The 26,656-nt window shown below is 44.4% G+C and overlaps 2 protein-coding genes across 4 annotated transcripts; both read left to right on the forward strand.

The window, feature by feature from the left end:
- Positions 1-1,605: 1,605 nt before the first annotated feature.
- lgi3 (leucine-rich repeat LGI family, member 3) lies at positions 1,606-16,167 on the forward strand. Its single transcript, XM_018744027.1, has 9 exons — positions 1,606-2,000; positions 4,726-4,797; positions 6,520-6,591; positions 10,435-10,506; positions 11,555-11,626; positions 12,005-12,174; positions 12,648-12,812; positions 13,902-13,992; positions 15,409-16,167. Exons 1-9 carry the CDS (start codon positions 1,786-1,788, stop codon positions 16,136-16,138), a joined length of 1,659 nt encoding a protein of 552 aa, XP_018599543.1. The 5' UTR covers positions 1,606-1,785; the 3' UTR covers positions 16,139-16,167.
- Positions 16,168-19,384: 3,217 nt separating this feature from the next.
- Positions 19,385-25,946, forward strand: chmp7 (charged multivesicular body protein 7). Of its 3 annotated transcripts, none has more exons than XM_018743992.1 (11): positions 19,385-19,592; positions 20,075-20,362; positions 20,626-20,797; positions 21,388-21,573; positions 22,032-22,165; positions 22,400-22,448; positions 22,561-22,680; positions 22,945-23,043; positions 23,253-23,313; positions 23,642-23,878; positions 24,411-25,946. In XM_018743992.1, exons 2-11 carry the CDS (start codon positions 20,079-20,081, stop codon positions 24,461-24,463), a joined length of 1,395 nt encoding a protein of 464 aa, XP_018599508.1. In that variant the 5' UTR covers positions 19,385-19,592; positions 20,075-20,078; the 3' UTR covers positions 24,464-25,946. The 3 variants fall into 3 exon arrangements, with proteins under 3 accessions (XP_018599508.1, XP_018599510.1, XP_018599509.1); XM_018743994.1 differs by having other exon boundaries at positions 23,642-23,752; XM_018743993.1 differs by having other exon boundaries at positions 23,645-23,878.
- Positions 25,947-26,656: the final 710 nt, after the last annotated feature.

Consider the following 26,656-nt stretch of genomic DNA (forward strand, 5'->3'; position numbering starts at 1 on the left):
ATGAAAGCTTGTGCTGACAACTAAACCATGTAATATACGACGAGATTATTATTGTGGAACAGAGAACGTTGCGCTTCTCCTTAGATCTCTTGTTTTCTCGTGCATGAGAAACATCTTGATGTTTGTGCAGCATGAACCATTGGACGATGTACTGCAGCCCAGGACTGTACAACTTGTGGTGTCGGTTGAATTCCTCACGATGCATTTGAGAATAATTGTATTTATTACTAAAATCTTAAATAATGAAGCTGAGGCAATGTTTGAAAGGTGTATCTCCGCACCGTTCTAATGGCCAGAGGAGTCGCACGTCCACGCGACCTGGACCGCGGCGCGGGTAGACTGGAGGGTCGCGCCCCTTGCCACGACCAGTGCGTGCAGTCTCCAACTCAGCTGCTGGTCTGCAGATGCCACAAAAACCCCTTCGGTGTTGGGCCTGTGAGCGCCCCCCACTGGTGCGTTTGGGCAACTTCAGGATGGAGAAAAGCAATTTTCCATTTATTTAGCTTTTCTCCAGAGTGACTTACAATGATTTGCCCGTTTATACACATGGGTAATTTTTCCTGGAACAGCTCAGGGTGATCAGCGATCAATGGAATGAGAACAGGAGAGGGGGTTTGAATCTGTGTCATTCAAGTACAAGGCAGCATGTCTAATGCTCAGCTACCTGCTGTCCCTAATCTTTATTTACGACTTTCGTCCGAGGTTACTTACAGTGTTAAAGAAGTAACTTTAAACTTATTTATACAATACGGTATTGTTACTATATTAATGGGGGTGTGGTGGCGCAACGGGTTTTGTGGTGGGTCTGGGGTTCGAGTCCCACTTGGGGTGCCTTGCAGCGAACTGGTTGTGGAGACTAATGTAGCAGTATTGTATGAAATCTTTCTGCTCTGTGCTTTTGCGTCAACGTGTGCCGACGTTCAACAGCGTCCTGGCATTTGTTACCACGTCTGTGTTTCTCTGCTCTATAAATCTGTGCTCTTCACTGCCTTGCCGTTTCCCCACCGCCACAGCGCTGTGAATCGGGGTCGCTGCTGCTACTTGCTATGCAGGGGTTGCTGCTGCGGTGAAGCACTCTCTGCTGTCTCTGTCTGGCTGTCTGAGTGCAGGTGGGGCTGCAGAAACACCGCCCAAAAACACACACACACACACACACACACACACAGAGACTCCCACACACACGCACACATACACTCTCCTTATCTTCTTATCCCGGCTGTGGCAACGTCGCGGGCACTCGGCCGCTTCTGGAGACGGGCATGAAAGTGAATCCTGCTCCGCAGACACCTCCCGCAGCCCCCCGCAACAATCCACCGCCATTCCCCCCTCCCGGCAAGGCTGCTTTCTCTGAGAGTCTTCGCCAAGGGGGGGAGGATTAATAATTCAGTGTGGATGGCAGTGCATACAAGCTCCTCGCTGAGCGATGCAGCGACACCCACTCCTGCACACCGGGCTCAAGCAGCTGCACCGAGAGGGTGAAGAGTGAGCCGGAGAGCCACAACACAGACACACACACACACACACACACATACACGCCACAGAAACCTGGGACTCCCCTCCCTCCTCCTCCTCCTCTCTCTCTCTCTCTCGCTCTCTCTCGCTCTGTCTCTCTCCCTCTCTTTTCATCTTCACACAGCATAGCCTGTGTTTTAGGAGAGCAGCAGGACCACCACAATCTGCCCTTAGAACCACCAGTGGATTCCATTCCCGTGATCTTGCCTTCGAGGGACTCCCAGTTTGCCTCCGTCCCCGTCCGCCTCGCCCTGCGTCCCCCCTGGAGGAACGATGTGCGACGCGGGGCCGAGAAGGGCATCCAGGCAGTGGGCGATACCCCGCTGGCTGTCCCTGTGCCTGCTGCTGTGCCTGCTGGGGGTCTCCGGGGCCAGAAGGGCTCCCAAGGTGCCCCGCTGCCCTGCCACATGTTCCTGCACCAAGGACAGCGCCTTCTGTGTGGACACCAAGGCCATCCCCAAGAGTTTCCCCCCAGGCATCATTTCTCTGTGAGTACCAGTCCTTCTCTCCTCCTGTCCCCCTCTCCCGAAATTCCCATCGCCATGTCCCTCTTGCAGTCTGTCTTCCTTTCCTCACACCCCCTGTGCTGTCAGTCTGTCCAAGTGTCCCCCTGCTTGCCTCTCTGTCTGCCCCTCTCTCCTGCCATACTTCCGTCCCCCTGTGTGACTGTCTGTCCATCGCTGTCTTCTCCACCTAGTCCCCTTCTGCCCCCCGTCCTTGCCCGTATCTGTTCTGTTACCCACCAGGTAGCGTCGCTTCACGTAAACACACCGCTTCCACGGGCTGCGGAGACAGCTGTGATCTCGGAAAGCTTTGCTGGAGGTCCAAGCTGTCCATGATCTCATGCATTGCTGTAATGGTGTCTTGCTGTTGCAGCCTCTGCTTCTTACGTAACATTCAGCTCTTTGTGAAGAAATGCAGGCGCGCCTTGTTAAATTTCTATTCCTTGCTCGTCTGGGTCGACGCATCAGTCCTGTAAACTTCCTCCCTGCGCCGCACATGTTGCAGATGCACGGCGATCCACGGGAGCCACCTCTCGCGTGGCACTCCAGCGGAGGGCGTTAGATGCCCGTGACTGTACTGCTGACTTGAAGAGCTTACGAGTGTCTCTCGGCGCAAGGGTGAAACAAACGGCTTTACGCGTCGGCTGTAAAGTTGTCTCGTCTGCGGCTGTCCAGCTAGCGATGCGCTGACTGATCCTGACCGATATAAAGAAAGAACTAACTAAACAAACCCTGCAAAGCCTGACATTCCAAGAAACTGGTTAGACTGACTCGGTTACGGGAATGTTAGGATTTTTCCGGCAATAGCAACGGGGAAATGCGTTCAGAGAAATTCCACGCGCCTTGATCTTTGTTGATTTGCTGATATTCCTGTCACTGTGTACGAAGTGAGGTCTCGGAATAGAGACGGGGAGACACGCGGAGTCTAGTCCAGCCACAGTGCGCTACTTCGTGCTGAGTGTCATTATTAAATCGGTTTATAAATATTGCAATGCTCAGCATCTGCAAAGTGCATTAAGCATTCATGAGTGTGCACGCATGGTCGTGTGTGTATGTTTCCATTACCTGTGTTCTTTTCGTTAATGTACGCGTTGGAGCGAGCGAAGTGTGTGTGTGCGTGTGTGTGTGTGTGCCGAGGTCACAGAGGCATCTCAGATCAGTGGGGTAATGGGTGGGGACAGCGAGGCCCAAGACTGCGGACAGATGAGCCGAGGTACAGCCCCCCCCCCGTGTTGCAGGTTCCCCCCCGTCGCCAAGGTGGACCTGGTCGTGTCTGCAAGAGGAAGGCCGCATTGATTGGCCAGGGGCCCAAGTGACCGCTGGTCAGACGCCAGAAAGCAATACGGTGTTTCCCTGATCACAGCTAATTGCTGCCAAGGGATTTTTAAGTTAATTAGGAGGTCAGTTAAAATCCAAGCACAACGTCCTGAAAACCAGTGATGACCAGTGAATGAATAAGTAATCAGTGAAACTGATGAGGCGAAAATACTTTGCAGATGACAGACACAAGAAAAGCATTTAATTTTGTCATGGTTCTTCTAATACCTTTCTTCTTATGCCAGCAGTAAATTGGCCCTTTTTGTGATCCGTGTTAGCAGACGAAGCCTATGGGAGGATGCTGGCCTTGTTTTACGAAGGAGAGGTCATGGACGCGTGAGAAAGAGAGCGTTGCGTCCTAGTTTCAAGTGATCACACGCGCCGCAGGAAGGAGCCATTCCAAGGGTTTGGTGCCAATGCAGCACTCGCGTCCCTCCGAGATCACACACGTTCCAACTCGATATATGGATTGCCCACCGGACGGGAAGTCTGATGGATGCTATTAGCAAAGTGCATCAGTGCAAATGTTCTCCGCCACGTAAATCTCACCACAAGGGCGGGCTTGGCTGTGAGATGCAAGCTGCAGGTTTCAAGCACACTTAAAGATGCGTTAAGATAATTAATTGAGACAAGCCCGTAGGAGTAAAATATGATTACGGTGATGTTTTGAAACTTTTTTTTTTTTTTTTTTTTTAATGGATGTGGATGCATTTTAACATGGGGGAGTTAAAGCCTCCTGGTAAAGAGACGTGGATGGGATCCCATCATCTCACCCGTTTTCCAAAAAACCATGTCTGTAACATACCTCTACTGTGACCTTAAGGTGACGGGTTCCAGACCTTCTGATGCTCCCTAAAAAATTAATCTAAGCTTCATAACGTCGCTGCAGTTAAAATATTCATCTGTCATATATGATTAGAATGTAAAATTGCAAGCTGTGGCGGATGCCTTCAACAGGAACGATACGCCAAAAACAAAGCGACAATGTAATCTGTATTAGCGGAGCGCAGCAGAGCTGTACAGGTAACGGTGAAGACGTACAGCATGCCGGGCATGTCTGAACCACAGATGCGGGGAATATTAAAGATGACAGCTCCCACCTGAGGGATTCTTTTGGGAGCGGAACACTGTCGACTTGCATCTCTGTCTATTTCCAGTGGCTTTTGACCTTCACACAGCAATGCTACAACATGAACCAACCCAATAAGATGTACCGATGAACAACGTCTAGAACCTTCCATTCTCGATTCGTACGTTTAAAAGGGCTCTTTTTTGCATCGCACATGTGCACTGCCTATTTGGGGCCTGAGGCATGGTAATAACCTCGTGACCCTCCCCAATTAGTCTTCGACCTTTTCAGTTACCTTCCAACCCTACACGTTTCGCCCCGCAGGACGATGGTGAATGCTGCCTTCACTGAAATCCCGGAGGGAGCCTTTTCGCACCTGCACCTCCTGCAGTTTCTGTGAGTATGTCAGCTACCGGCTTCGCTCCGCAGAAGCTGTGCGGACCGTGCGCAAACTGTATAGTTCCACCATGGCGACTTGATGCCCTGTGAGCTCCTGCTTCCCTTACAGATCGCAGGACAGGTCCTCTTTGCTTGACCCCAGGCACCAAGACAGAGCGAGACCTCATGACTTAATGCTCGTTTCTGAAATCCAAATAACCACAGCATGCAATAAGAGATCGGAGCAGGTGTGTTATAACATCCCGAACTCCTTGAGAAGCGGCTAAGCGCCTTTGTGAAAAAGTTGGAACGCGGTCAGCGTTGGAGTGAGTGCTGTTATCAGGGCCAGTATCAATGTCAGTATTGCCACTGGTGTCAGTACCAGTATCAGTCTCCTCACTGATGACAAGACTGCCTTTGGTCTTCACTCGTCCAACAATGGCTCGCTGTGCCGGCCGACTATGAGGGGCGGGCGCTAACGTCTGTCCCCAGCGCGGCCTGTCCGCACCCACGGACCGGTGCTTCTCACGGCATCGCCTCTTGCTGCCGTCCGTCCGACTGCAGAAGGAAGTAAGGACCGAACTCTTACACCAAACTACAGAAAGGCACGATCACTACATTTGTGTTCATCTGCTTGAAGCACGATTATCATCGTGGATAACAAAGCAGATATGTTGCAAGTAGTGAATATCTAGGGAATCTATAATGAAAGTACATACAGTACTATAATCTACCCTTGCAGTATATAGTAATATTGTCTTGTGTGCATTGCATTATTGAAGTGCTGATTCTACATACCAGTGTTGGTTTATAATTAAAATTCAAGAGCAAAGCTCATAAAGGAGTCAACAGAATATCATTCATCCATTGAGCCAGGTGATTGTGTATAAAATGATTAAATTCAACTATTTGTAACACGCGGATTGAAGAACGTTGAACTGTGAACAAATATCGAATATCAGTGGGCATTTTTGCCCATGTTTGTTCTGTTTGGTATTGGAATCTATGCTGCTGCATAATGTCACATGAGATCTGCTTTTGTTGTTTGTTAGTACTATTGGCAGAAAGCTGGTACCTATAAAAATAGATTGATGGACAGATCAGCAGCTCTCTAGGCTCTCCTGCACACAGGCATGTTGCCCAAAGTGTGTGAGATGGAGCGTGTCGTGATGAAGTGACCTCCTGATGTCAAGGCAGCGAGGCAGCAAGTGAGACACCGCAGCCAGCAGGGTCTGGAACAGAACTGGGGGAGTTAAGAAAAAAAAAGTAAAAATGAAGAAGGCCAAGGGTTACACCGCAGTGCTACAGTGCTGCATTGTCATGCAGATTCCCCAAGTTCTTCCTGGGGCTTGTACACAATGCCTGCTGGCACTGTGAGCTGCTCATTATGACAATTTTAACAGCACGGACCATCTGGACTCTCGCTACGAAATACCGATGTGCTCTGCTCCATAGCAGCGCCGTAAAGTAATACGGAAGAGGATGGGCTACACGGGTCCCGTACCGCATTTGCTGTGTTTTTCTACCGCTTTTTAATTTTTCACAAAGGCTATTTATTATTCCTCTGCAGATATCAGATGTTCCCCGTGGGTTATGGAAGAAAACAGTGGGTGGTTGAGAAATTAAATAAGCAAATACATCATAGGACAAGTGAAATGTTCTCTGAAGTCTTCATTTAATAGCGCATGGCCTCTCTCTCTCTCTCTCTCTCTCTCTCTCTCTCACTCTCTCTCTTTGCAGTTTGCTCAATTCCAACATGTTCACTGTAATCGCAGATGATGCCTTCGCTGGGCTCTCCCACTTGCAGTACCTGTAAGTATTCTCCACACCGCAAGTGAAAAGGCAGACGGAGCCGAGCTGTCTTTTAATCCGTTAAACTAGAGACACGAATAATTCTGACAAAAAGAGAGAACGCAGAGAATACATTTACATTTATTCATTTAGCAGGCGCTTTTCTCCAAAGCGACATACATCTCGGCAAGAATACAACGTGTGCATTACATTAGGAGAAAGAGACATAGTTGCAGACGTGTGATTCTTAAGAAAACCTAGTTTGTTTCTTTCCGCTTTATGTACCGATGTTCATCGTGCTAGTAAGTGCATAAAATTCGGAACGGATGATTCCTGATCACCTTCCTACCTTTTTTTTTTTAAAAAAAAAATACAGGTACACAAACATTTATATGCAATACGGGAGTAGCGGCTGTGTAAAGGGTTACCCGGGCATGATCATAAAGTTAAGGTGCATGAACATTCACGCCATAGAAGTATATAGGTATAACTGTAAGAGATGTAAATACTCACTACACTCATCCGCTTGGCTGTAGCCCACAAGAATCAGAGCAACATACAATCCTGCAATCTCCAGTTTAACCACCCGTGAAATATCATAAATGCAAGAATTACATCGACGGCCTCAATCCATTGTTTCATAGCAGAATGCAAAGGTTTCTTTCGTGAACCAAACAGTTTTTAATGTGGCCCCTTTTGTGGGGAAAAAAAAAACAAATCTATTCATTTTGTAAACTGAGAAGGAAGAAAGAAATTGCTTAAATCTAGTCGTGTGTGACATCACAGATCTTTGATCCATGTTGGTACCCTGTGGTTGTGCCGGGTAGGGAAGGAAGTTAAGCTTCTTGGTCTCAAGTCTTGGAGATATATTTGTTGACAGTCTTAAAGGTTTATCTCTGTAGGTTGATGGTGGTGATGTTGGTTGGACCGAGTCCTTGTGTACAGCCGTTGTAATATATGCATCGGGTTTAACATCTCGTCCTGTGCATCTTGAATGTAGTTCTATTCCTGAATACAGACAATTGCTGGCTAGGCTTCTGAAAGTCACAGAAGGAAGGGGACCGTTTGCTTCATCAGTGCCGGCGGTGGTGTATTTGTCTCCGCTGAAGAGCTGCTTGCTTCTGACTGGACCCACAGCGGCTTCCCGCGGTGAATGCTAATGATCCTATTATGCTAGTGAAACACAAGGAGCCCACAGCTATCTGAGGGTGGGCGCTGTGGCTACAAAAGAGGCTCCCACAGTGTAGCATTCTTCTTATGTTATGTAAGACCTACACTTGAGGTCTTCTGCTGGTCATTATTCCTCCTGGCATGCAGAGAGCTGCTTACACCTAGTTCATTGCCATTAGACAATTAACTGGCTTTTTATGCAGTTCATTGTTGTGGCCTCTCCAGGTCCTGCTGTCTGGTGGGTCTGGGGTTCAAGCCCTGCTTGGGGTGCCTTGTGATGGACTGGCGTCCCATCCTGGGTGTGCCTCCTCCCCCTCCAGCCTTGCGCCCTGTGTTGCGGGGTTAGGCTCCGGTTTTCCGCGACCCCGCTTGGGACAAGAGGCTTCAGACAGTGTGTGTGTGTGTGTGTGTGTGTGTGTGTGTGTTGTGGCCTCATGTTCTATAGAGGACTTGAGACTGGAATATTTCAAGTTTCTTTTTTTTTTATAGCTAATGCTCAAGAAAAATGCACAGATTCCTGTAAATGTTCCCATAGATTCTGTTGGGGGAGGAGAGCTTTTTCTGAGAGATGTTCTCTGGTACTGCTGACACCAGTGTTCTGTGATGTTTCCTGCCTGCTCATGTCACTCCGCGTAGCACCGAATCCACCTCTCTTTATGCCTTGTTAGCATCTTTGTTGCTCTGTTGGGTTACGTCCAGCCCTTTGCTTTGGATCACTGGTATTGCTTGTACATTACACTGGGCCCCCACTGCTTACACTTGCATTTATTATTATTTAGCTGATGCTTTTCTCCAAAGCAACTTACAACATTAAGCAACCTTCAAATATTTACCCATTTACACAGCTGGGTCATTTTTACTAGAGCAATTGTTATGGTAAGTAAGTTGTTCAAGGGTACTCCAACAGGAGGTGGGATGTGAACCTGTAACATCTGAACCCAAAAAGGTGGTAACTCTATTTACTGCACTTCCTGCTGCCCCCAGGGAGCCTTACAGATGGGCCCTCCCTTTTGGATGTAAGTCAGCACTCTGACTATATACCTTCTGCTTCATGCACCAAATAAATTTTAACAGGTAGTGATTTAAAAGAAGGTGGACATTTAAACTCATATAATCAATATTGTTTCTATAAGCATATGTCAGTAGGATGTGCTCGAAGAACTATCTGACAGTCTGCAACGAACTGCAATAAAAAGGACTTTTGGATTTCTGATGTGGTTTCTTCCAGCTCATTGCCAAGGTCACCACTGCCCGCGTCGCATCTCTGCCTTGGTGACTCAGCGCTGCTTAAGATTCAGACAGCGTCGCCATGCCATCCAAATGAAATCCACAATAATGTTGCTCGCCATCATCGGCTCATTGAAAAGCTTTCCGGTAATATAAATAGATGCGGAAGTAACTCGGGTGCCATTAAACTAAAAGGTTTAACAAAAGAAATGAAATGGCTGATAAATGAAGAGGCTGGACGTAAATGCACGGGGTGGCCATCTGTCAAAGGAACTTCGGCTGAATTACAGCTTCATCGCACAGTCAGGGAGACATCCTTAATCTTGCTCTGTGTCTGTGAAGTCAGGGAAGGGGGTAGAGTGAATCGTTAATGGAACCAGGTTGTTTCACCAGTCTCCTCCAGGGGCAAACCCAGTTGGAATGCTCCAGTGTTGGGGTTTCCAGTGTTGGGGTCCTTGCTGTCAGGTCTAGATCAAACTCAGGAAGTCCAGCACCTTTAGGCCTTGGGCTGCCAGGCCTAATCTTGTATGACAAAAGGGGACCATATCCTAGTTCCATTGCTCACCAGGGTTCCACACAGACACACACTTTCTGAGACGCTTGTCCCATACAGGGTCACGGAGCCTAACCCAGCAACTCAGGGCGCAAGGCTGGAGGGGGGAGGAAGCACACCCAGGATGGGACGCCAGTCCATCACAAGGCACCCCAAGCAGGACTTGAACCTCAGCTCCACCGGAGAGCAGGACCCGGTCCAACCCACTGTGCCACCACACCCCCTACCAGGGTTTCAATTATTCCTAATTAAACGGACTATCAATTTATAATAGTCTCTTTTTTTATAACAACTGCTTCAGATTCTCATTCACATATAGTCATGCATCTTTTCAAGAGCATAGTATATCATCAGTATAGCATATGCAAAAAAAGTGTTGAAAAAGGAATTAATTTACTGATTGATCAGGTGGAACGAAGATCTTTGTACCCTACAACATGCCAGGATGAGGCCTGGCAGCAGCTGGGATGGTCACACACCATGAATTACTATTGTAGCCTGTTAGAACACAACCAAATGTATGTTTTTTTCTCGTTTATTTCTTTATTTATGTTTCAGTTTCGCGAATAGCAGTAGGTCACAGCAACATAGAGCCCATTTCAAATACCGTCTATTCGGCATGAAAGGGTCCTTTGCATTCGCTGTGGGAAGCCACAAGGGCTGAAGGTCAAAAGGCTGCCATATGCCACAGGTGTGATCACAGGGGTGTCCAGATATTCCGGTTTCCTCTGAATTGTCATGCAGATCAAATGTTATTTTTGAAAGCATCCTGTCATCCACGTTTATAGAGGGAACTTCCGCGGTAGACCATAGTAAAGAAGTTAGAAAGTAAGGAAGACAAATACATGCGTTTATTAATAAATGCTTCTGTTTTTCCTACGAACGTCTTACATATGACCATTTTCCTTCCACAGGTTCATAGAAAACAATGACATCCAGGCCCTGTCCAAGTACACTTTCCGAGGGCTGAAATCCCTGGCTCATCTGCGAGTATCTTTTCTTTTCTAATATTTCTCTGTTGCAGAACAATAATAGTCTGTATTTCTGATGTCTGTCGCTGTTTGGCAGTAAAAAAGCACTCAAAAGGGTGGAAGGAGGGGAGGTGGAGAGGAGGATTAGGCCAAGCCAGGGGTGGTTTACTGTTGCTTATATATGCTGTATCTTTGATTATGTGAGCTATATGCAAATCTTTCATAGAAACTTCCCAGAGACTAAACAGAGGGAAATATCTTCTTACGCTTTTTTGACTGCATCTATTTGATTGCTGAAAGTGGCAAATCATTGGCAAACATGTTCATGCGATGAATCTGTCACTTCCAGCACAACGCAGTCTGGATTTTAAGATGAAATACCTTCTAATACTTTCTCCGACTCACTCTCCCTGTTTCACCATTTCATTTCTGCAACGCTGTCTTGCGTGTATAAAGCCGCACGCAACGCGGTGAACAGGAGGTTATGGAAATGAGCTATTTCTTAATTTTATCATTTAAAAGTAGATAGCGTTAACGTTGCTTTACGTTAATAAAGGATAAGTTGAACCGTGTTCCCATCCGCTATGTATCATGCCTCATGCCCATTATTTCCGTACAGAGGAACATGAAGACCGTACATTGTACGAGCTGTTGATGAAAATCTAGCAAAAAGAAGTTTTTCAGAAAATTTTTCATTCATTATAGCTTTATCTGATGCCTATAATGGAACCAAACCTGTGAATAAATTGAGGAATTAATGTTGTATTTTTAAGCTTTTTTTTCGACTGTGACATAGTAGGTGGAATTATGATCAATTTCGAGTTGCAAAAAGACTTACCTTATTAACACTACTGAAATGTTAAGATACAAGCGTACTCAGATGTGACACTCTAAGCTTTAACTGCCTTTCACACACACACACACACACACACACACACACATTGATGTGTACCGGAAACGTAAAAACCGCATAGGTCACCAGTTTTTTTGTTATATTCTTCAGAAACATTACAACCGAAATCTGTATTTGTGCAAGGGGGTGACACTGCTGTGTGGCTTGCAGGTCTCTGTCCAATAACAACCTCCAGACGCTTCCTCGGGACCTCTTCAAACATCTGGACATCCTGACGGACCTGTGAGTTTGTATCGCGCTCTTGCGGTTGCATGGCTCTTTTTTTACTCACTGCAGACACCCTCCGCAGTCTGGGGTAAATCACGCCCATTCATCGATGGGTGGCCTGTACGGACAAGGCGGCAGCAACGACCGTGAGCGCCGCGTCACTGGGTTATTCTTTCCAAATAGCGGAGAAGTTCAGTCGTAGACGTGGTTGATTGGTGCAACGTGTAATTTGTGTGTGGTTTTCACAGTATCGCCACGATCTCCAGCATCTTGGCATCGCGCGTCGTCTTAATTCGTTAAATATCTGTATGGTATGTTCACGCTTTGCTCAGTTTCTCTGCGCTGCTTCTTAGTACAGGTCGCAACTCCCAATGCTGTGATACACTTTCGCAGGGACCTGCGAGGCAACTCCTTCCGCTGCGATTGTAAGATCAAGTGGTTGGTGGACTGGATGGAGAAGACCAATACTTCGGTGCCTGCCATTTACTGCGCCAGCCCCTTTGAATTCCAGGGGCGGCGTATCCACGACCTCACCCCAAGGGACTTCAACTGCATCAGCGCAGGTCTGTCTCCCTTGTGGAACAACAGCGGAGGTCGATCGCTTTCAGACACAGGTGCGGTGGCGCAGTGGGTTGGACCACAGTCCTGTTCTCCGGTGGGTCTGGGGTTCGAGTCCCGCTTGGGGTGCCTTGCGGCAGACTGGCGTCCCGTCCTGGGTGTGTCCCCTTCCCCCTCCGGCCTTACGCCCTGTGTTGCCGGGTAGGCTCCGGTTCCCCGTGACCCCGTACGGGACAAGCGGTTCTGAAAATGTGTGTGTGTGTGTTTTTATGTCTTCTAGAAGCCTGTCTATTTTAACTGTGACTAGTGTTTCCCTCTTATACGACATGATTGCACACATCTGACTCAGCAGTCATTTGAAATTGTTGCCTGGGGTTGCAAATATGGGTGCGTGCTCCAGCACAGAAACCCTCCAACGTGATCTTAAATTAATTTCAGTACTCCGTGGGTTAATTACTACCCCTCTTTTTCCCACCAGACTTCGCCGTGTACGAGACTTTCCCTTTCCAGTCCGTGTCTGTGGAATCCTATGAGTTCAAGGGGGACCGGTTTGCAGTGTTTGCTCAGCCAGACACAGGAATGTGTACCTTGTACATGTGGGACCATGTGGAGATGGTCTTCAGGAAGTACCACAACATCACTTGTGAGTGTCTCTCTGTAATACTGTATGTTTCTATAACATAATCTACTAATATACTACACTTCTCAAGAGCTGTTTACTATTGTGAAATGTATTCATAACTGTGAGTTTCAACTAGCTTCTGCAGATATGAAGCTTTTTTTGGTGGTTGTTTCTTATCTGAAAGGCGTTGTCTTAGTGACATTCTAGGTCTTCAGCCTCAAGCCAAAAGAAGTTCTCAGCATTTCTGCTTTTTGTCAACATAATTTTTTTTTTTTTTTTTTTACAGCAGTATTGTTCAAAGCATTTAGAAGGAACTGTTGTCTTTTTTTGCTCAAAGTGAACCCCTGATTGTATTTGCGGCCAAGGCCTTTTCTCCAAAGTGACTTCCAATTAACTCTATGTAGTTACCAGTCCACACACCTTATTCACTAAGGTGACTTACACTGCTAGATACACTACTTACAGAGGGTCACTCATTCGTACATCAGTGGAACACACTCTCTCTATCGCTCACACACTATGGGGGAACCTGAACAGCATGTCTTTGGACTGTGGGAGGAAACCAGAGCACCTGGAAGAAACCCACGCAAACACAGGAAGAACATGCAAACTCCACACAGACTGAGTTGGGATCGAACCCACGTCCTCTCACACCACCCAGGCGCTGTGAGACAGCAGTGCTGCTCGCTGTGTCACCTTTTAAAAAACACCTTGCACATACAGTATATAATTCACTATTTCAAGACAAGATTTGGTAAAAGTCTCGATGTTCTCTTTCTGCCTTTACCACTGGCTTTTAAAGTAACTGAAAGTGATATGTAGGAGGCAGTAGATATTTGTGTTTGTCTTGTAGCCTACAGTCTACAATAAAAGAACAGATTTATCTGCATCCATCGGAAGGGTTCTCTTTACCTTGGTACAGCATCCTGTAAAGAAAGATTCAAGGATACCGCAAAAGAAAATCCAGTGTCACATACGAAATGAACTGAACTGGATTACTTTACTCAGTCACTGTAAAAATTTATATATCTGATAAAATATTGTGTGAGGTCATCTGTGCTGCGGAGATATATCTCACGTGATGCCCTGATGTGTAACTGTCTGTCTCAGCGCGCTCCGCAGTCTACTGCAAGCCTGTGGTGATCAACAACACTCTGTACATGGTGGTGGCTCAGCTCTTTGGAGGATCCCACATCTATAAGTGAGTTTCTGCAACCGTCCTACTCTCTTCATCCTCTCCCTTCTCCAATTTCAGATGAAAATGTGCAGCTGGAAATTGTCAAAGCTATGCTTACAGGCAGAGGAGGGAAGAGTAGTCAAAAAAAAATGCTCATGTAAAAGTACTGTTGCTTTACTCGTGTAAAAGTTAAAAAAAATTAAAAAAGTTACGACTCAAGTATCAACCTAATGCAAATGAGGCTTTTTCTTGTTCTGAAGCAAGAATGTAATTATGTATTAATTTTGTACTAATACGCATAAGAAGTCAAATAATTTTGACATCTTATGTATATGGTTTTAAGTGAAGGAAAAAACATCTTTATATATTTTCAAATGCTTTTTATCTGCTGTTTGACTTAAATTTGGTGCTGTTATCAATAAGACTAATCAAATAAATACAAAAAAGACCAAAGTCTGTTAGCTAACTATGTGATTATTCAAATTGTATGAACTTCCTTTCTTGGTCGCTTTAGTTGATTTGGCTACTCGGTGATGTCATTTACAACACCAATATCAGATTTTAGCGCACCATAAATACTTTGTTGTATAACTGGCTAATTAGTTACAAAGTTGTTTTGGACTGAGGCATCAGGGAAGTAACAAATGAATTATACAGTATAACTGTTAATTTCTCATAAACATAGACTGAATTTAAGGCCCTAAGCTGGGCTGCTTGGCGATTCCTCCGTGGGACTCAATCGAGGGGTAAAATGTGATTGGAACTGATCACAGCCAGTGAGACCCCCATAAATCTTCAGCTAGCAAAAGTGGCTTGGGGTAGCCACACGCAGTGTCACGAAGACATTCGCACACCAGGGGCAGTTCTGGGTCGCAGATCAACATAAAACACTAGTAGCTGGATTGTGAAAGGAAACCAGAGCCTCCAAGTAAACCCACATGAACATGGAGAGAAGACACAAACTCCACAATTAGGAATGAAACCTGTGCCACCCACTGCACCACCTTGCTGCCCTTTTCAAATGTACTCAAGTAAAATTGAAAAAGTGTCATTGCCAAAAACTACTCCGAAAAGGACAATTTTGCCACAAATTTATTTAGGTAACAGAGTAAATGAAACTCGTCACTTTGCATCTTTGCTCGCGCGCCAATGCGGTCTTGAGCATTTCAAGAGAGCAAGGAATGCACCGAGGTTGCGGACTTGTGACTGAAAAGCTGCTGCTCAAATTCTGCTGCTTTTGCTCGCACTCGAGCAATCTACCAAGCCTCGACTGTAAATATCCGCCTGTATCAAGGAGTTAAATGTAAAACTCCAACCTGTTTAAGTCACTTTGGATGAAAACAGAAACATATATGAAGCAAACAATGTGTACAGTGTGTGAAATTCCGTGCAATGAAGCCACAGTGCGAGAGCCTTCATTCTCAGCTCTTCTTTTTCCAGATGGGAAGAAGATCCTCAGCGTTTTGTGAAGATCCAGGACATCGACACGACCCGTGTTCGAAAGCCAAACTTTGTGGAGACCTTCCAGCTGGACGGGGACTGGTACTTTGCAGTGGCTGACAGCTCCAAGGCTGGCACAACCAGTCTGTACCGCTGGAACAGCAATGGCTTCTACTCCCATCAGTCCCTGCATCCCTGGCACCGAGACACCCACGTAGAGTTCCTGGAGGTGGACGGCAAGCCTCGTCTCATCCTCTCCAGTGCCTCTCAGCCTCCTGTGGTGTACCAGTGGAACCGCAACCAGCGCCAGTTTGCCTTCCACTCACAGATCTCCAGCACAGCAGACGTGCAAATGGTCAAGCACTTCTGGGTGCGCAAGGCTCTCTATCTTTGCCTCACGCGCTTCATTGGCGACTCCAAGATCCTGCGCTGGGAGGGACAGCGCTTTGTGGAGGTGCAGACCCTGCCCTCGCGCGGATCCATGGCTGTGTATCCCTTCACCGTGGGGCAGCGGCAGTACCTCCTCCTGGGCAGTGACTTCTCCTTCTCTCGGGTGTACCTGTGGGATGACCTCACCCAGCGCTTCCAGCCTTTCCAGGAGCTTAACCTGCGGGCTCCACGAGCCTTCAGCCTGGTCTCTGTCGATAACAAAGACATCCTACTAGCTTCCAGCTTCAAAGGTGACACCTTGGCCTACCAGCATCTGCTAGTAGACCTGAGCGCTAAGTAGACCAGAACTCGCAGCAGAGAGAACCAGGATCTGGGAGGGTGGCGTTAAGCTATTACAGTATGAGTGAGAGCTAGAAAGTCAATACTCTTTTAATTAAAAATCCTTTTAATACATCTGTGAGTTTCATGGTTTCAAAGAGCTCTATTTATTTGATTTTATTTTATTTTAATAAAATCTAATTTAAGAATGAAAACAGTATAAAGAAACAGCAATAGTTTTTCAAAGCTAAAAGTATCATTTTTATTTCGAAATACTCTCAATCAAGTTATTTTACCCTTTGAAAACCATTTTACCTCCTATCGCGATGACATAACTAAAGAATCACATTTTTTACTGCAGCAAGCAATATCGAAAGTGTACTTTACATTTCTCATTCTGGTTCCATGTATGTTCGCTCACTTGGGAAATAACAGGTAATTGAGAGCTAGTTAAAAGTTACCTTTTCTTTATCCCTCAAGCCTGTGCCCATTACCTACATAATTATGTACAAACAGATATAAATCCTCAGCAAGAGGGAAGCAATAGGAACTGGTAACACTCAGAAACATCTGAGTATACTTTTATCTTTATACATACTTATTAAAAAAGGCTGTGTTGAAAGCATGAGAAACTGCTCCACAATTTTCTACTGCACTAGACTGTTACAATAACAAGCTGTCATTCAGTCACTGCGTACAGTCACTTTACTGCAGAAAATGTTTAGATTACTGTAATGCCATTTGCATGTTTCACAAAACATATGACGTATGTTCAAGACATCACAGGTAAGTCCTTTTTGGAATTATTTAAGCAGGGAATTAGAAACAATAGACTGTATGTGTTTGGTGCAGATTATTTTTAGTAGAAAAAAATCTCTCCTCCTCACCTCATTAATCCTCGTGCAATGACATTTCCGTTATCTTTCATGGAATGTGGCATGCACTTAGCATTATTGTAATCACATGCAATACAAACTCAACTGGTTTGTGAATCGTCTCACAACAAATCTAATAATTGCACTGCAAGGAAGCCTCGGTATCCAGATTGTTATCATATATGTATTGTAATTGGTGGAAAGAACCTAGGATTCCAAACTTCAAGCCTCAAGAGCTGTTTCATGTGGAAAAACGCTTGTGTTCGTTTCTGGATGGATTTCATTAATAACATTTTAATGTTGCAAATCACAAATTACAAAACCTCATATAAGTGAACTCGTTGGGGAAGAAGTAGATGATAGATATTCGGCTCTCTCCGTGCTTTAAATCCATTATTCTCATTTTCAGCGCATCATTTTTATTATTACTCTCCACCTAATAAAATTTTGTTGTTTGAGATTCTCAAAAGCGTACACAGTTCACAAACTTTCATAAATTATTTAACTTTTGACTGGGAAACCAGCAATAAAAACTTGTTTGTGCAAAAGTTCATTTATATTGTTCTGAATCACATTTGTGTGTTTGTCCATCTCTCCGTAAGTATATGCAATAACTGCCTACAGTGACACTTTAATAGGCTTAATGAATAACACTATGGAGTATTGTTATGTAACAGTGTGTGTAATCATGCTGTAGATAAATTTTTATTCCCTGTTATGCTCTGGTGTCTATTTTAAATGCTGTGAGTATTTCTTTTATAGTATGTATAATCTGTTTTAGTTTTGGTCCCAACTGATCTTACAAAATTATGTTTTGTGGAGAGTATAGTCATAAAGACCAGATGATTGTACAAGAAAATTAGCTTAGTGGTTTTTTTTAGCGGAATGAACAGTAAAATGTAGCTATTGTTATAGTTTTCTGTATCTATAGTGTGTAGCATAAAATACTGAAAAATGTGATGCTTTATAAATTGTAAATGTGATTGTAAAAGATGAAAAACAATGGATGCTTCCCCTTCAAAAGCATGGATCCATCTTCATGTTGCTTTTTATGGGAAACAGTAAAATACAGAAACAGTGTTGTTGGGATCCCCCCCCCCCCTTTTTTTTATTTAAATATTAATGGAAAGCAAGCTTGTCACTGCTTGTGCTTTCTGGTGTCTCTCCCTGGAAATGTTCACTGTATAACTGCCTTGATGACTAACACACTTACTGTAATTAAACTCAACTTTAACTATGCTCTTGTGTCCCTGATTAGGAAAAAAAAAAAAAAAACTCATTTACAGAGTATTTAATTTTGAAGCACACCTTCACAACACAATTTCCAATGATAATGGATTATTTTAGCACCAGCTAAATCACAACAACCTTCTGAGCGCTTATAGTAGGTTTGGTTCACAGCTCATCTTCTCTCTTTGGTTGTGGCTTCGGTATAGAGAGAAATGACAGCTTTTTTCAATGTGGATCATTGGGTACTGAGAAGAGGTACACACCGATTGCCCCAAACTGATCCCCAAGTTAACTGTTCCTTTGCGGAAATGATGCACTTGCAGATCATTAATTAGCTATAGAAATAAGACACGTAAAGGATCCGATTTTTCCGCGGTAAAAATGATAATAATCGAATTCTAAGGACTGTTGATAGAAACCACTGAATTTATGAAAGTTGGAAACCATAGAAACAGACCACAGAAAATTGCGTACAGTAGCCTATAATACTTTACATTTAGCGTCATAACGTGTCGGGTTTCGGAATGTAATAGTTAATAGTCTTAATCAGTAAATAGACGAAAAACGGCAAAACCACAATAGACGCTCTCTCTGCAGAATTTCTAACACTGAATTGAAACTAGTCGTTCCTGAATGACATGATTTTTTTTTAATTTAAATTAATAATAACCAAAAATTGTTCATATTGACAGAATAACTTATACAGTATGTGAAAATACGGACAGGTAGCGCTAATGGGATTTAATATCACTGAGGTGCACTTTTTCCTGGCTGAATCCCACTGAGTCCCAATTAAATTCAGATTCTTGATGGAAATACAATGAATCTGTCACTGTCCAAGTCGATTTTTCAAAGTACGCGTTTACATTTACATTTCACTATTAAAAAGTATTCTCGCTATTGTTTCCAACAGCAAAAATATTTAGCGTTTACGTTTTCACTGTAGCATTAGTGCTTAGTTTACAGTCCAGACAGTTTTAAACGTTACATTATTTCACGGTTTCAGATCTACACGTGTCTGAATACGGTTCAGAGCCGCGCGAGGCGTCGCGCTGACTCCGTTTCGGACGCGCGCAGGGCTCCGAGTCAGTGATTGGCTACTCCGATGTCTGCGCTGCACTGCCATTGGCTCCTGCGCCTGTCTGTGTAAACGTGGGCGGGGAAGCGACGGTGTTCCGGGTCCATGTTCTGTTGGACGTTGGAGCGGCTAGCTAGCGCGCAATGGTTGACTACAGAACATATTTTCTTTATTTAGAGTAATAGTGACGGTTAAACTGACAGTGGTGAAATGAAGCGCGTTCGCTAAGGTAGAGTGCTGTAGAGGGACAACAAGTCATGGTCTTCTAACGTCTTAGCCAGCACTGAGGTTGGGTGAGTGTTACTAAGTCTTAGCTTAGTATAATCAGCTCCGTAACGGTAACATTTACATTACATACCGTCACACTTCCTGCCATAATGTGAATAAATGAGTCGTTATTCGGACGTCTTTGTTTACTTTTTCAACCTGGACTGTGCGTTTCTTAGTCCAGTCTTTCCTCTTGGTGGCATCATTCTCTGTGTTTTCTGACGTGATTGCAGTCCTGTGTATCTCTGCCCCTAGTCTAGACTTAGCCATTCGCTGCAACTATAACTAGTAGTATAAGTTATACTAGTATAACCGCTTTGTGCAAATGTGAGCCTGATATAGTTGCGGTTTGACGAGAGATGTATCATGTAGTTTGACTAAGGCCAAAGCAGGGCTGTCTGCGTGCAGTCGAAGGACTAGTAGTTGTGTCCTTTTCCTCTCTCTCTGTTTTTCTATCTGTGTCACCTTCTCTTAATAACTTTTCTCTCTCTCTCTCTCTGTTCTCAAGCAACATGTTGGCTCCAGCAGGACAGCAGCAGGGCGACGTGGCGCCGGATTTTCCGCCAGACTGGGAGGACGATGAGCGCATGACCTTCTTATTCTCGGCTTTCAAAGAGAATCGGGAGGTCAACACTACGGACTGGGATGGTAAAATGAATTTCTGGGTGCCGTTGGTCATCGGCAGCTGCAGGAAGCGCGGAGCTGTGTCCTTCAACCTGCAGGACCTGAATGAGAGCTTTCGGAGGAAGGGCAGCATGCCGCTAGGTTTGGGCACTGTCATTCAGTGCATGGCCAGGTGCGCGGCATTCAGAGTATCCCCTTCCGTCATATGTTTATATCGTAATTGATTTGCGGTAGATCTTAACATCTTAAGTTGGTGGGAGTAAAGAAATCATTTTCTGCCTCTGCCTGGTGGATTAGGTTAGCGTTAATGCACGATGGCAACAGTTTAATAAATGTTGCATAGAAACGTCTACTTGAAGCACTTGTCAACCTCGAACGCGCGGCCGTTTGCTGCCGCCAACACTTTTGTGTTGTTGTGCCTTTGTGTCAATTCAGGTGTGGGAAAGTACAGAAGGAATCGGAGTTTGCCGCAAACGTGGATTCCGGCTGGCTGTCGTGGGGAGTGGGGCTGCTGCTTGTGCGGCCCCTTAAGTGGACCCTCTCCACCCTCCTGGGGAACAGTCGAGTTCCCTTGGAAGAGTCTTTTGTGGTTATTGAGCTGGTCAAGGTGGGTGATCGGGTTCCTGGAGTTTCTAGCCATCACAGAACATGATTATGTCTAGAGATGAGAAGACTGTAGTAATTGTTACTGTTTGAAATGGGTGGTGCTGACATTGTGTGCAGCCAAACTTGGTCAGCTGTGTTCTGATGGTAAGAAACAAATTAAGTGTAATGTAAATGTAATTACACTTAGTTTAATGTAAATGTTAAAAAAAGAATGTGGTTAGGAATTGTCGATATTCAGATCAACCTTTATGCAGCTACTCATGCGATGTACATCGGTTCATATGGTGGAAAGAAACAAAGTACTTTAGAATCGCACATCTGCATCTAAGTCTCTCTTTCTGCTAATGTAATGTACACATTGTATTTTCTGTGGGATGTACTTGCTTTGGGGAAAAGCATCTGCTAAATGAATACATGTAAATGTGATACTGTTGCTTAAAACAATTTAATATAAAGAAGCATATGATTTTTTATTTTTTACAGCCACTCTAAATTTGTTCACACTGGATGTTGTGCATAGAGCAAACCCAGTCTTCCACCTTTCTTAGGCCTTCATAGCTGTTTACCATGTGGTGTGTCGTTCTGGACTAGGAAAAGGCGGCGGAGCTGATGCGTGTGTACCGGAGCTCTCCAGTAGCAGACCGCTCCTTACTGTCCTTCCAAGAGCTCCGCGCACTGTCTGCCCACGTCTGCCCTGATGAAACTACGCTGTGTTTGGCACTGATTCAGCTGCAGAGAGAAAAGCAGGTGACAGTTTTGCTGCATGAAGGAGAGAAGGTAAGCAGACCACTACTTGGGTATAGATATCAGTGTAGGTTTGAAATTATTCCAGCCTTTGTAAAAGAACAAATGGTGAGGTCAGGTTGTTGGCAGTATTGAAACAAAAGCAGTGTGATATGACCAAGACTAAATTTCTGTAGTGGGTTTTTAATAATAATATTATTTGTCACAATCTCAAAGTACCTTGCTATGATGGGTTCACTAATCTTTGCCAGTGTTGAACGCCCACCTGGGTCTGCTTTTTACCCTCCAGGCTCTGTGATTAAATTATTATGATTTAGTTTAGCTATACACTAATTTTTCAATGTATACCCCCTTTGTGAAGTGTGTTTTTATTGAAAGTTTTGGTCAAGTATTTTGTTGTATGGTGCAACTGCATGGCCCCTCTTGAAAACAGCCTGTCATCATTCCGTCATAAGTGCAGCTCCTTAACCACATGGCTACCTGCTATGCAGATTGTGAAGTTTTCCCAGCTGGACCAGGGCCGAGTGTCACCAATAAGTGACATGGATGTTGGGATCTACCAGCTGCAGTGCAGTGAAAAGCTGCTTGGGGATAGAGTGGAGGCACTGGGCCTCGAGGCAGAGAGGTGAGCCACTGCACCATTTCTTGCTGTTGTCTGTTAATGGTAGGAGAGCACAGCACGTGCACAGGGGGGTCCTCTTCGAAGGATAATTTCTGACTGATCAGCACATATGAGGAAGATTGTACAAGATTTTTTAAGCAGTGTTTTCAGACGGATATTTTTGCTTTTCGTGTTTTTTTTTTTTTAGTGATTTCTGTGACGTTTACAAATTAGCTATGTTGTGTTTGTGGTGTACAGATGCAGAGAAGAGGCAAGGAAATTGTTGCAGGAAGGCAAGAAATCTCAGGTACAGGCACAATCTCCACACAGCTGCTGAACAGACATTATGATGTCTTTGTTAATCAATATAAGTGGATCACTTGTGTAGAAAATTTGGAAATTACTTCTGTTCCCTAAAGGCCCTGAGGTGCCTCAAGGGACGGAAACGTGTGGAGAAACGAGCGGAACGCCTGTATGGCCAGCTGGAAACAGTGAAGGGAATACTGGATCGGATTGCACACTCACAGACTGACCGTCTGGTAAAGACCACAGTGATGTTCTAAAATGCAACACATTTCTTACACGCCCCAAGACGATATATGAAAGTGGGTATAATGGCTTTGTTGTAATGAAGTCCTGTGTGTTTTACCTTTAAATTACTCCACCTATTCCCCTAGTTTCAAAATAAATCAATCATTGCCCTGGCTAAAAAAAAGTTTAGCATTTTCAAATTTATTGACTGGACGTTGTCTCCCTATACAAGAGGGTTTTTTTTTCTTTTTTCTGTCACTTCCCCAACATAGGTGATGCAGGCATACCAAGCTGGGGTGGCAGCCCTCAGGCTGTCCCTGAAGGATGTGACAGTAGAGCGTGCAGAGAGTCTGGTCGATCAGATTCAGGAGGTTAGTGCTGAGCTGGCCCTGCGCTGTTGTGGTGTCCATCAGTTTGTGTGTATCATTGTCTCTGCTTGCTCTAGGATCATACTGTAGTGTGTCATACTTTTGGTTTTTCAGTTTTCAGTCTGGCAGCTTTGTCTCATTATTTACCCACAGGTCTGTGATGAAACCCCTCTTGTCTGTCTCTGAGGTCCTGTTGCTTTTGTGTGTTTTAGTTGTGTGACACTCAGGATGAGGTGAACCAGACGCTGGCAGGAGCAGCGCTCAACTCCTCTGGTACATTGCTCCTGTTCTTTTTATTTGGACATTGGCCCTTTTCACCTGGACATTAAACATAAACTCATATTTGTGCTTCAGTAACTGGACCAGCTGAAATACTTACCCTGCTTTGTCATGTATGACATTTTAGACTCCTGCAGTGCTCAGTGTGTTATGGAAATGCTGATAGTATAAAAATACAGAGTGACTTTGTGCTCAGGAAGGTACTCTTAAGCAAGTCACTTTTAAGTGCAATGGTTCCATCAGTGGTGATGCAATACTATCGAATGACCCTCATTTTAAACCAGTGTGGTTTTAAAACAAATTAACTATTAAATTGGTTTAGTAGGTGGCGAGAGTGATGAGCTTGAAGAGGAGCTGAAATCACTACTGGAAGAGTCCACTCCAGATGGAGTGCGCATGCTCCCGGAAGTTCCCTCTCGGCCGCTCCCTGCAGGTAGGGCTCTTGGTGTCCATGGTGACAGTTTCCTGGACTCACTGCCCCCTGTACCTGCCTCCACTTTTGGCATCACAGATGAGGAGCTGGATAGAGAACTGAGTCACCTCACCTTAACTGATACAGGTCTGTTCTTCCTCTGATACTTCTTGATGTTGGTACTGCTGTATCACTCTGAATCACTGAATCAGCTGAGAGTACATTTCAACGAGTTTGATTTTGAAAATGCACTGGAAAAAAAAGCTTCTGCTTTGGTTACCAGCAACAGTACATTATGAACTTTTCATTACACTTTTGGAATGTGCAGTAATAGAGGAATTCACAAAGGAGGCAAACATTTATTCATTTACAAGGTGCTTTTCTCGAAAGTGATGTACATCACGGAGAACAATACACAGTGTATTACATCAACAGACGGAGAAATTTGGATACAGACGTGCGATTCTTGAGTAAAGTCTATAAGTCATTGTTTCTGAGAGCTCAGTGATCTATCCATCATTTGTTTGTCAGTCTTCAAACGCTTTTCTTCCCAAGACACTGTCTTTAAAGTTTGCTTTGTTGATTTCCTTGTTCTATGCTGAATTGTGTATGACTCTGATTCCGTAGCTAGTTCTTCAGCAGTTTCTTATTGGCCTCTCTCTCCTTCCTCTCTGTGTAGGCATGGTACAGGCACACACCCTTTCAGACAGGAGGCCTGAGGCTGCACAGTGACAGAATAAAGCGTAGCTTTCAACATTGGGGAATGACTACGGTCAACCTCTGGGTCTGTCAGATTACCGGGATTGAAATTAATGGAAAATGCAATCAATTAAAATTGTATGGTTTTTTTTTTTTTGTAATTGCAGTATGTTGTTGTTTGTAATACTTGTTTGTTTTTATGTTGGATTCTGAAATTATCACTTTAGGAGTGGCCTTTTAAACATTGTGATCTGTATTGCTTTAATAAATTGCTAGAGAGTTACAATGCCAAACAAAACCAGGTACTGGTTTTAACTGATTTGAATTGCTGGTAAAAAAAAAAAAAAGTGTATTTTAAGTACTGTTGCTTTATTTACTGTTGTTATGAGCTATATGTTGTGTATTTCAGTAATCCATCCCCTTTCTGCAAACCAGGTTTGGTATTTTCCCCAATAGCTCACTTTGTTAGACTAAATTATTTATTGTAAATCTGTACACAAGCTCCTATGGGTCCCAGTTATACTGTAGCCACAAATAAGAAATCTGCATGTTCTGTAATTTGATATATAATCATATATGTAACTATATTTCATTCAGACTGTTGAATCAAATGTACCTGTATAAGTAAGAAGACTAATTTCTACATTATAGTACTTGGCAACAAAATGGAGAGTTCAGCACATAATTTGAGACTGCACCTTTATTCTATGTACTAAGATTGTTTGGAGTGGAAGCAACTGGGATTATGCATTTAGTACACGAAAGGGATGAAAAATAATTTTTGAGGCTTAATGAATTTGATTAAATATTTTTGCAAAGATGAAGTGTAATATAAGTGTAATATTTAAACTCTCTCTCCCCCCCCCCAAATAATCTGTCTGGGACTCAAGATAAACCAAAAAATTTTAAACTATTTTCAGGGGATCCCTGGTATACAACAGAAATATGGACTATAGTGCATCTTATAGTGACACTGTACAGTGAGGACATTTGCCCAGGAATGATGGTAAATAATAATGCATCCTCTTCGGAAGACTGAATGACGACTAATGAAAGATAACGAGGTTTGGGGAACTGGTGGAGCAGTGCTATTCAAAGCTTGTCCCTGTCAAAATGTGCTGCATGCCGCATCAGCGTCTTCCATGCATTCTTCCCCTGGACCATAAGCTCTAACAAGATGCCTTGTACAGAAGTGCCAGACCAAAGACCAGTCAGACAATGTCTGGTCTTAAAGATTTCTCTGTGATGGTGACTGGAAACCTAAGTTGCCCTCCTAAGTTCACTACCAACCACCAGTCTCATCTCATTACCAGGAGCCCTGAAGTAGCACCGGGTGCTGATTCTGCTCTTTCACCTTTTTTGATAAACACTATGCCCTGCTTTGCTAGCCAGCAGGTTCTACTGTGTGTTTACAGTGTATCTTTACAGTGATGGGCTCTACCACATCCTTTAAACACCAGGTCATGGTTCCAACAATAGTGGCCCACACTTAGTCCTATTGAAAAGCTGCTAAAGATCTGCTCCATTGACCCTCTGTTTGGATACAGTAAGCATGGTGTAGAATTGACTTTTCCTCAGATGAACAGGATAGATGGACTTGGCAGCATGTTATAAGCTACCTGAATCAAAAACTTGATAAGTTGAGGCTCTGCTCTTCAGAGGTCCGCCCTTTATGGACCTTTTGTTCCACCACTTGTTCTCACCTCCTTCCTACACCCTGCTGCTGCATCCTTACCATCCCAGTCATACATTGTTCCTCTACTCCTGAGCACATCTCCTAAAACATATTCCCTTCCCTAGGAACCTTGTCATATCACTGTAATGTGATGGAACATTGCCTATATCAGCTCTTCTAGATGCCTCTGTGCCCACCACCAAGCTGTGCTGGAGCCAGGACTTTGCCTGCCCCCTGTAGCCAATGCACTCCACTTTTTTTTTTTCCCAGCTCCTAGTCATAATTGCTATGCGCTGTTTAGAAGTAATCAACATCCTTCTTTGAGCAGAGCAGCTGCCTGCCGCATCTCTTCCCCAGCAGCCTTCTTGCGAACTCAAAGGAATCTGCTAGAAAAGCTGCCCACTTTCTGAACTTCCTTTCCTTTCTCCTGTGCCACTCTACACTTCCCAAAGACACAAGTCTTTTCCCCAAGGATGAATCTTTACCAGTGCTACTCTTTCCTGCTCCTATTCACTTGCTCGCTAAACTGCCACCCTAATGCCCACGGTTCT

Source organism: Scleropages formosus, chromosome 12 (genome assembly GCF_900964775.1).
Source record: "Scleropages formosus chromosome 12, fSclFor1.1, whole genome shotgun sequence".
Taxonomy (NCBI): domain Eukaryota; kingdom Metazoa; phylum Chordata; class Actinopteri; order Osteoglossiformes; family Osteoglossidae; genus Scleropages; species Scleropages formosus.